General features: G+C 45.4%; 1 protein-coding gene across 1 annotated transcript; it reads right to left on the bottom strand.

Moving 5' to 3' along the window:
• Window positions 1-5,714: 5,714 nt before the first annotated feature.
• LOC8027215 lies at window positions 5,715-6,728 on the bottom strand. The gene has a single exon (XM_002407576.3). The coding sequence runs from the start codon at window positions 6,395-6,397 to the stop codon at window positions 5,729-5,731; it is 669 nt and encodes a 222-aa protein (XP_002407620.3). The 5' UTR covers window positions 6,398-6,728; the 3' UTR covers window positions 5,715-5,728.
• Window positions 6,729-10,957: the final 4,229 nt, after the last annotated feature.

The raw sequence follows: 10,957 nt of genomic DNA, 5'->3' as shown, positions 1-10,957 counted from the left end.
CTTAGTCGAACCCTGCCACGGTCGCGGTCCAAAATAAGTGGAGTCTGTGGCACTGCAAGACATGAAGGTAAGTTACTTCCGATAGCGAACTCAAGTCACCTTTCGCGTTTACGCTGCAACTGACACGGTATTCCGCCAACGACGTACGACGTTCCGGCAGATGGGCGGGATGGCGGATGGCTGCGACAGCTGCTGGCGGTAGCTGCTGCGACGCGCGCGCAGCCGCGGAGCCGCAACGAGAAATCGCGTGATCTGTACCGAGTGTTCCCGGAATTCCCTCCACTTCCTCGAGGAAGTGTAGGGGCGCCTCATTAGACCATACACAGAGCCATAGATGGTTCTGCATGGATGGATGGATGGGTGAATGCGGCTGAGCCCTTTGGATCGGGCGGTAGCTTATGCCACCTAGCCATTTTGTTTTACCATTTCAGCTTAGAATATTTAAATGTGAAATCTATATTCACTCCGCACTGCAAAGAAAGTGGGGCTATAAAACCCCCTTGCCATCAGTTAATAAGAAAATACCTAGTTTTCCCTCGCTTTCTGCCACCATTCACTTAATCTTTGCTTGGTAATCTCTACAGTCTTGAAATCCACTCTCCCTTCACTGTCTCTAAAACCCAATGACTTTATTAAATCCATGTTGTCTTCGGTAGGCATAGGGTGAAGCCCTTTACAGTAGAGTATCAAGTGCTCAGCCGTCTCGTCCTCCTCTCCACAAGCAGTGCACACTGTATCCATTTCCTGGTACCTCGCTCTGTATGTTCTGGTTCGCAGAACACCCGTCCTTCCCTCAAACAACAATGAGCTTCCCCTAGAATTGTCATGAATGCTTTCTTTGGCAATAGCTGTTTTGTTTAATCTATAGCTTTCCAGAGCCGTCTTTGTCTGCATTCCCTCTAGCCACCGATCTCTTTCTGTGGCCTTAACTTTCTTCTTAACTGAGACTTGCTCTTCCGTATCTTCGCTATAGCCCAAGAACTTTTCTCTTAATTTCCTAGTGCGCTGTCTCCACTTTGTGTCTGCACTCCTCATGTATAAATAGCTGAAAACCTTTCGTGCCCATTGCTCCCCATCCATTTGCCTCAACCTATCCTCAAATTTTATCTTACTCACCGCTTCCCTGCTTTCAAATGACGCCCATCCCATGTCTCCTTGTACTCCATGGTTTGGCGTTTTGCAATGTGCCCCCAAAGCCAGTCTACCTACTCCGCGCTGTTTTATTTCTAGCCTCGCATGCACTTCGGATTTCATGCATAGCACTGCGTTTCCAAAAGTCAAGCCAGGCACCATGACCCCTTTCCAAATCTCTCTCACCACCTCATACCTGTTGTAATTCCAAAGTGCTCTATTTTTCATTACAGCCGCATTTTTGTTGCCCTTACCTACTATATACTTTTCATGCTCACTGAGATATTCTCCACCATCACATATCCATTCTCCTAGATACTTGTATTTACTAGCTCTCTCAAATGTAATATTCTGTATCTTCAGCCTCTCAACTTCATCCTCGTTAAAAATCGTGATTGCTGATTTTTCGCTACTGAATTCTAAACCTAATTCCTCTCCTTCCCTACCACAGATGCTCATTAACTCCTGCAACTCTGTCCTGTTGTTAGCCATTAGTAAGATATCATCCGCATACATCCATCCCGGTAAGGATTGCTGAATTTTTTGGCCTAGCTTACTGTAAGAAAGGTTGAATCCAAGCCCACTCTTTTCTAGTCTATCCTCGAATCCTCTCAGATACCACATAAACAGCAAAGGCGATAACGGGCACCCCTGCATAAGGCCTCGTCTTATCTCTATTTCCCCTGTCGCATTTCCTTCCCATGTTATAATCACCTTGTTATCTTTGTAAATGTGCCTTAATAGTGCTGTTAGTTCTTCATCTAGGTTTAAGCTCTCCATTATAATTTATGTCCCATAGGTTCCTTTGGCTCACATTGTCATAGGCACCCTTGATATCCAGAAATGCCAGCCAGAGCTGTCTGTTTTCTTTTTGCGCTATTTTTATACACTGTGTTAGAAAAAATAAATTGTCCTCCAACCTTCTTTGTTTCCAAAACCCGTTCTGTAACTCGCCCAGTATGCCCTCGCAATCTACCCATTCCTCCAGTCTGTTCTTTATAATCTGCATTACCAACCTGTAAATAACCGGTGTCACGGTTATGGGACGATGATTCCTAATATCAGACTTCTCTCCCTTTTCCTTATATATCATACTCATCCTACTAAGCCTCCATTCATCTGGAATATTTCCTTTTGTTATCATGGTACCCACTACCTCCCTTAGTTTTGCCTTAGATTTAGGACCCAAATTCTTCACCAGCTTGATTGGGATACCATCTGTGCCTGCCGACGTGCCACTAGGGACTCTTCGTTCCGCCTTTTCCCACTCTTTGTCCAAAATCCGCGATGTCACAAACTGGACTGCTACTTCCTTCGGTTCTCCTATTTTCCACATGTACCCATTCCTGAAATTTCTCCTCCATCACTGCTCCTATATATTGTGTCGCATCATCTCCCTCTAATTGATCTCCCTGATGCGAGAGTATAATCCTCTGTCTAGCTTGCGTCGTTTCACCGAGTGAGTTCAAGTGCTCCCAAAACTTTTTGGCAGCGTTTCTATCTTTCTTACTTACATTACTCATCCATTCCTCACCCTTTCTCTGAATTTTCGCATTGATCAAGCTGGATGCCTCTCGGCGACATGTTATAAAATTGTCCCATTTTCTTTTTACTTCCGTTTCGGACTCCCCACCACGCTTGGAATACCTGTGTTCTCTAGAGGCTTCCTGACGTTTTTGTATCGCTTGCTTCACTTCTTTGTCCCACCAGCTTTTTGGTCTATGTCCTCGCTTCCCCTTTCGTTTACTCTGAACTTTGTCTAGTTCCAGAGCAAAAAGCCTAGTTAGGCTCTCATAGGTCCAATCTGTATACCGTTGCCCTGAAACTGCTGCCTCTATTCTTTCAACAACTATTTCCAACTCTTTGTCGCTGCAGAAAGTTTGCTTTGAATTATGTTGTCTAGTTTCAGCATTTACTTCTCTGGCAAAATTCAGCTTAATACGTTTCTGATCACTACCAAGACTTTTGGAACCTTCTTCATCTATTTTCATTACTTGTAACTTACCATATATTTTGTGTGACATGAGTACGTAATCTATAGTTGAATGTAGATTGCCAGTTTCCCTAGGTATGTGCCCGTCACACTTCTGACTGGTACTACATAAAACTAAGTCATGTTTTTCCACCAGTTCTAGTAATATGCTTCCAGTTGAGTCCGTATACCCATCCAGACCCTCAATATGGGCATTCATGTCTCCCATAATAATTATTTCGGAGCCTTCCCCTAGTTCACTAATGTCTCTTGATATGCAATCAATCGTTTTTCTGTTTTCCTCTATAGCACCTGTCCCTGTCCATTAGTAAACAACTCCAAGGACTGTTGATTCCCCAGCGACTTTTCCTTTCAGCCACAAATGTTCGGCGCACTCCTTTCAGACCCTTTGAAAGTTCATATTCTTCTTAATAAATGCTCCAATTCCACCTCCCTTCATCGTTCCCTCCATTCCGTTGCATTCTTCCCACACATAGTCAAGGTTGCAAGGTAGCTGCTCCATGTCTCTGAGATGTGTTTCCACAAACCCATACACCATTAAATCATATATGAAATGTAGAGCGCCATCTATTAGCGAGCCGAGAACTATACGTCCTCCATTTTGGTAGCGGCGAGAAAACGAAACCAGTGACCCGACCGGCAAAGACCCCATGCAAACAAGCGACCGCGCTTCGTGCGAGAGATGCGATGCCAACGCGTTTCTGCGTTCCCGGCTACGCATGCAGCATTAAACCTTCGATTCGTGCGTCACGTGAACGCAAAGGTAAACAGGGTTCACTATTTTTTCTTATTTTTATTTGTTACCCGAGACGCAGCTCTTGACAAGAACAATCGATGACGACGCGAAGAAACATACCACTTACATTTATTGCACTGGGCCACAATCTTTTCACAAAGTTGCACCAAATTTGTTTCTAACTTTTTTTTTTTTCTTTTATGCACGTTGTATTTTCGGCCTGCGTTTTTCTTGATGCGCAACCAGCTCAATGTATGCGGACGACACCAAGGCAGTTAGGCGAGGCAAAAAGATGATAGTTTTAAAATATGGTTAACAATGAACAACAAAACCTGAAAGCACCACAAAGCCCTCATTTTAATGTCATATATTTAAATAAAAAATTACTTTGGAAAGCCAAAAGACAAATATGTAAAACACCTTTAAAACAAAACAGAAGAGTTCGTTGATAAAATATCCTTGAATATTTAAAGCGCGGTAGAAAACACAGCAGACACGGACGACGTGTCCGTTTCGTCAACACTCACAAAAACGAAATTTTTCTGTCTCTTTGTTGTCGATTACACAGAACGTGGCGCTCGGTTTGTTCAATTACATAGAACGTGGCGCTCGATTTAGGCTCATCGCAGTGGCTAAAACTTCGATGTCGGCGGCGGCGAAAACTTACGTTGCGGACATCGAGTGAAGGAACACGGGCTGTGCCAACCTCATTTCACAACCCCCCCCCCTTTTTTTTTCTCTCTCTCTCTCTCTCTCTTTTTGTCGCAGCCGAGGTAAAAAGTTTCTTGAGTACGAAGAACCTTGGGGGTAGTTTTTAGAAAGTCAGAGCAGTTATTCTGCCAGGGTTGCACATATATTTACTAACAGCGCAACATATCCGTCAACTGTGCTTGAGGTCAATGCTATCTGAAACCAATTTAAACTCTTAGCAACACCTGAACAATATTGTCCAACGCAGTTTCATTTAAAAAAAAAATAAAAAATAATAAAAAAAAATCATTTTTTAATAACAGGAAAACAGTTTGTTCCTAACCCTCGAATCGGATTTATGAAAATCGAGGGAAAACCGATAGAACCCTGATTTAAACCTGTCCTTAAATTAAAAAGAAACAAACTAGAAACAAGCTTCACGGGAATAAAATCTTCGTCTACAGCAACAAGGCATAAAGTTGGACTAGTTGGTACATCATGACAACTTGAAAACAGCGCAAAATACACGAAGGACAAGAACGAGAACTGACAAACACAACGCTGACTGGCGACTGAAGTTTATTTCTGCAGGGAACAGAAAGAAAAACATAAAAGCAATATATATAAAAGATAATCAACCCTCTTGAGGCACACCAGCAAACATTTAAAAAAAAATTGACGAAAGTTCTTGAGCAGTAGGCCATGATCTCACCAGTAGCAAGGGAGCACTCGGACCTTGGTAATTTGGAACACCATGATGGTAGTAGGGCACCGATTGGTAACAAGTTCGTAAAAACATTAAGAAAAGAAAAAAAAAGTAGTGTGCTGGGGAAGGAACGTTCCTTAAAGGCGAACTTTTTCCATTTCCTTCGGAATATTTGCTAACGCTTTGAACGTTTCCCAGAATGAATATATTGGGCATTTAGCATTTTTTCTGTCCGGCACTTTTTTGTCTTTCGTCGTGATCTAGTTATGGTTACGAATTCCCACCGACCATTAGACCAACAAACCATCAGATCGTCAAATGTCCGAAAATACGACAGGACATCAGAAAAAACAAAAACAACCTCAGACTGTTTATTTTCAGCATGGTTGCGCTACTCCCGTGGTTCCAGTAGTGTCCATGTAAATACGCAGACGTGGATTTGCCATCATAACCTTATTGGAAGGCATCGGAATCACCAGGCCTGGCGAACAGTACGTCGAGTCATGCGAGCGCGCAGTGGGCGGAAGTGGGCGATCACGTGACTAACCGCGAAAGCCAACACGCTGAGGACAATTCCGACCGCCCAGATGACGAAGCAGGGCTCAAGGTCACTCAGTTTCAGCGCTGCGTTTCCGGTGTCCGAGGGACGTCCGTACTTGAACTCCCGCCTAACCTTACTCTTGAACTCCACCATTGCTTCCGCTCGTTCAAGCAGACCGGCCTCAAAAGCACGGCCGAGGAGTTTGTTCATGGACCTGTAGTATGCCGAATTTGATTTTATCTGAGGTCCCGTGATTATGGGTGACAGAAGCGTGTTCGTCCGAACGAAGCCGACGCGAAAGAGCTCGTCTTTGAGGCTCGCCGCCTCGTCAGAGCTAGGCCTGAACACGAACACGGCGTCCGTGCCACTTCCCACGCGCAGCTTTCCCGATCCATCCCAGCAATCAAAATTCGGTTTCTTGGCCCACCGAGGATTAACCCGCACGTGCTCTGCTTCTGGAAAGTTTACTAGGCAAGCAGCTGAGCCCAAAGCCTTAACGCCCTTCAAGGACGCGTACTGGGGAAGCTCTCCGCTCAGCGGTACGTTACAGAACAGCGAGGTGATGACTCCTTTGTATCCTGTGGCCAGTACTGTCACCATCAGACACCATACACCGGTAAGAATCCTCAACGAGTGAACATTTTCAGCGTCCGGAGGTAAGGGGTACGCCTGCTGAACCAGGGACGCCGCGAGAGGGGCAGCGACAGCATAGAAATCGTGCACAATATGATGAACTCTGTGGGCAAATAAACTGATCAGCAAGAAAAGAATGAAGCAAGCAAAGAGAGCCACCCAGGCAAAGGTGCCGAATGGCAAGAAGAGGACAGCTTCTTTTGGTAAAGGCTCCAGCGCTTTAACAAACGTTGCGAATCCCGCTCTGTCGAAATGAAACAGCGTCGATATTGTTGGAAAGAAGAGATCCTGCCTAAAAACAAAGGGATAATAAACGAGCGTTCCTGAATCAACCATGCTTTTACCGAAGTAATACTTCAGGGCTTCGATAGTACTCACTTGGAAAATTTTGAGGGAGCAGTTTTCGTGAAGCAAACTTTCGGTTAGCATGCTAAACGATGGACTTCGGCAAATCAACGGCTCCAAACACGCGATGGTGATTTCGCGTCCTCGAATAGGCATGTCTCTCATTAGTCCAACGGGGAAGTCACGTGGGGCATCTGGCGTGCAGTTTAGGCACCTAACGTCGTAACTTCCTGCCATCAGTATCTGCTCATCGCGCACTACAATGTGAAAATCCCCCCCGTTGCGAATCTTTTCAAAGTCGTCCTTCCCTGCAACAAGAGATGGAAAGATGCTAAGATTAAATTGGTTCAGGTTGCAAGTTACTGTACTCAGAGTCGACCAATACGGATGCGGAAGCGATGGATTCGCTGTTCTACAAAATAAGTGCAGCGCCACGTGTCGACTTTCCATGGTGCTACAGTTATAATGGCAGTAGCCAGAAATTTTGCTACGGATTTTTTGTGAAGTCGGTAGCTCCTTTAGGAGCTGTGTCAGCACACGGATTTCTTCTACTCCAAACTCTGGCGGTAATATGATGTCCAGGCACGACGAGCTGGCCGTATGGAGAAGAAGCTCCCGAAAGCCACGAGAATCCACGATGTTTTTCCAGAACGGATATCCTTCAAGCACGGTGGTCGGCGTCGTGGTGACTTTGGCCTGGAGCAGGAGAAATGCGGATAGAATTATCCAAGTAGAACGCATAACGCGGTAAGATCGACAGATGTTCAGGTTCAATAGTTCTTTCAGTGGCTGGATAGTCCGCTTTACTCAAATGTCAGTTTTGGTGACCTGTCTCTTCCGAGATGAAACTCGCAGTGACACGAACCGGGCTCCTGTGAACAGTGTGACGCGTTGCCCCCGCACTGCCTATGAAACGTAGTGTGTTTCTTCAGGATACCTTAGTTACCGTAATGTCAGACGTGCCGTGCACTGTTCTATTAACACTTTCATTCCGCGTGGCACAAACACTATTAATGCATTGTGTGAGTTACTTTACCAATAAAGGCAAGATGGGCTTACTTAGAGTTCGCTTCACTTGTTTCGATGAAGAAATAATGTTTTGAACACCTTCCTGATGACATCTAAACGTACGGCATTTAAAATGAGCCAAAGTAAAGTGGAGAGAAAAGTGATTTGTGCACGGACACTTAAAGCGAAACAAACCACAGATGAGTTGTGGTAGAGAGACAGGTTACGCCCATGCCACACGGCGAAATGTAAGACGTTTCGATCGAATGACATTAAATTAAGTGGCCTGTGAATCAGCTCACGATCTAGACTACGAGTGTCATGCGTGCTCCACGCTGCACCAGGAATGGCGCGTGATGATTGGCTGATCAGATAAGAGAGAGCTCGCCTAAAATTCTTTTATGTGCTAAAAAATGGTGTTTTAAATCTTAATACTGACCCTTACGTAGTTGCTCGGTAAAGTAGGCCCCTCAGAGGCAACCGCTTAAACCAATACCAACTAGATACGGCAAATATTGATACTCCCCATATAAATACTCCCTTTTTCCAAGAACTACGTGAGACTGGAACAACCTACCTCTAGAATTAACAGCAGCGAATACTCTAATTTTTCTTGAAAAAGGCCTATTGAACCTTTTCGATAAAAACTAATCTGTCACTAGTGTTTCATATTCACGTAAAATCATTGGATTTCTTTTTTCTCTGTGTGGTGAAGGATATAGTGTGAATCCCAGTTTTGTGACTTTCTGTAGATTTTTCAATTCGGTGTCGAGCGTTGTGTATTTCTATAAATGCATCGAACAGCTCTCCCACTTTTTGTTTTTTCGTGTGTAGGGACATTTTTCGTGTATTCACTTATGTTTTTACGCGTATTTTTCAACTGTAGTTGCCACAGTGTCCGTGTTTTGTTTATTTTATTAAATGTATTATTATGCGTTGTACACTCGTGTATTTATTTATACATCCTGCTAGCCTTAACAGGCTAGCATGATGTATAAATAAAAATGAAAGATGTTCACAACTCCCTGTAATGCCGATTAGAGCGCAGCTCTTGAGGAAGAGGAGGGGGGAGGGTACGGAGGGGAGAGTATGCCCCTCCTCATTTGTGCCCTCTCCTCCTCCTCCTGTCTAGAGGTATTTCGATTTTGCGATATACCGTACATTTCACGTCCTCGAATAGGCATGTGTCTCGTTAGTCCAACGGAGAAGTCACGTGGGGCATCTGGCGTGCAGTTTAGGCACCTGACGTCGTAACTTCCTGCCATCAGTATCTGCTCATCGCGCACAACAATGTGAAAATCTCTTCCGTTGCGAAGCTTTTCAAAGTCGCCATTCCCTTCAACAGCGGACTGCAGCAGGCCAAGATTAAACTCCTTCAGGCTGCTGGTTACTGTACTCAGAGTCGCCCAATACGGATGCGGAGTCAAATCAACGTACCACGGATTCGCTGTTCTACAAAATAAGCGCAGTTCAACGTGTCGACTTTCCGTGGTGCTACAGTTATAAGGGCAGTAGCCAGCAATTTTGCTGTGGATTTTTTGTGAAGTTGGTAGCACTTTTAGGAGCTTGGTCAGCAAACGAATTTCTTCCACTCCAAACTCTGGTGGCAATAAAATGTCCAGGCACGACAAGGTGGCCGCATCGAGAAGGAGGTCCCGAAAGCCACGGCAATCCACGATATATTTCCAGAACCGACATTCTTCATGCACGGTGGTCGGCGCTGTGGCCTGGAGTAGAGCACTATATAGCTCCTACGGAGCAGAGTAGCGCAATCCTTTGAACCCCGTGTTTTGCCGACAACATGGCCGACAGAGCGGCTCGGCGCGAGTCACGTGGTACTCAGGGTTCCAGGAGGCGGCCTGCCCTATGGGAGAATACATGGAGATCGACACAACACGGCTGATTAAAAAATGAACGGCGAGTTCACACTTTTCAAAACTAGTCTGTCGTGAAGTTAGTAAAGCACTAAACAATTTATCAAAGTTTTAATAATATCGGATGCATGTGCAAATTTTGAGAAGGCAATTTCCAAGGCAATGGCGTTTGAAGCAGACGATTTTTGCTCGCAGCGGAGATGGGCCTTTCGGGTTGGCCAGAGCGGGTCACGTGAATGGTGTGACGTCGCCGTGTCGTCTGCTGCATGATGCCGCTCAGGCAATTTTTTAAAAAAAAGTCACGTCCTTGCGGGGCACAAAACTTAGCGCAAATTATTCTAAAATGTTCCATTATTATGTCAAAAACAATTGCCATTCCGTACAACCCCACAATACTGAAGAAACGACGATTTTCTCACGTTCTCCATGCATTTCTGACCACAGTTGGAACCTCCGGGCGTTCGCCGCTAGTCGCCGAGAGGCGGCGTTCTAGATTGCGCTACTCTGCTCCGAAGGAGCTATATAGTGCTCTAGCCTGGAGCACCTGGAGCAGAAGTACTGTGACCAGGGTTGCCAAAGTGGAATGCATAACACGCTAGGGTCAACTGGTGCACGGATGAAAAACAAACGACAGTTCGTTCAACGGCTGGACAGTTTGGTTGACTCAAAAGCCGGTTATGGTGACCCTTCTGCTCTGAGGTGAAACTGAAGCTCGCATTCAAAATGAACCAGGCTCCTGTGAAAAGTATAGCGCGCTGCCACCTATAAAGCTTATAAAGCCCCGTGTTTTTTTTTTTTGTTTTTTTGTGTGTTTTTTGTTTTTTGTTTTTTTTTTTTTAATTTCAGACCATGCCGTGCCTTGCTCCATTAACACTTTTTTTTTTTTGATCCGCGTGGCACAAACACCATTAATGCATTGTGCGAGTTATTTACCGACTGAAGCAAGATGGCCCTGTCTAGTGTTTGATTCGCCCTGGTTGAGGCGGGAATAAAATACTCAACGAGGTAGAGGGGCTTAGAGTGATAAACCGGAAGTTCGGAAGTGGCACCCCCCCGGTTGCCGCCATATTTTACGCAAATGGGCGCGTTAAGTTAACGCGCTCGAGCGCGCTCCAGCGGTCAGAGTGCGCTCGAGCTAAACTAAACGACATCGTCTCACTTCCGGTGCACGGTGGCGGAGCGCGCTCCGCGAGCTCCGTCGTCGGAGATGGTGCGCGAGAGCTCGAACAGGTTGGTTTCCGGTGTAATGACGACGTTTCCGCTCTCGCGGCCAGTCTCGCGGTTACTCGAGGAGGGTTCA

This window comes from Ixodes scapularis, unplaced genomic scaffold (genome assembly GCF_016920785.2).
Source record: "Ixodes scapularis isolate PalLabHiFi unplaced genomic scaffold, ASM1692078v2 PGA_scaffold13__105_contigs__length_92229423, whole genome shotgun sequence".
Lineage (NCBI taxonomy): Eukaryota > Metazoa > Arthropoda > Arachnida > Ixodida > Ixodidae > Ixodes > Ixodes scapularis.
The sequence above is the reverse complement of the archived record's forward strand: the minus strand, read 5'-3'. Positions and strand labels throughout refer to the sequence as shown.

Bases quoted from the DNA above. Each gene is read 5' to 3' on its own strand.
- LOC8027215 (XM_002407576.3), bottom strand. From the start codon at position 6,397: ATGGTGACAGTACTGGCCACAGGATACAAAGGAGTCATCACCTCGCTG.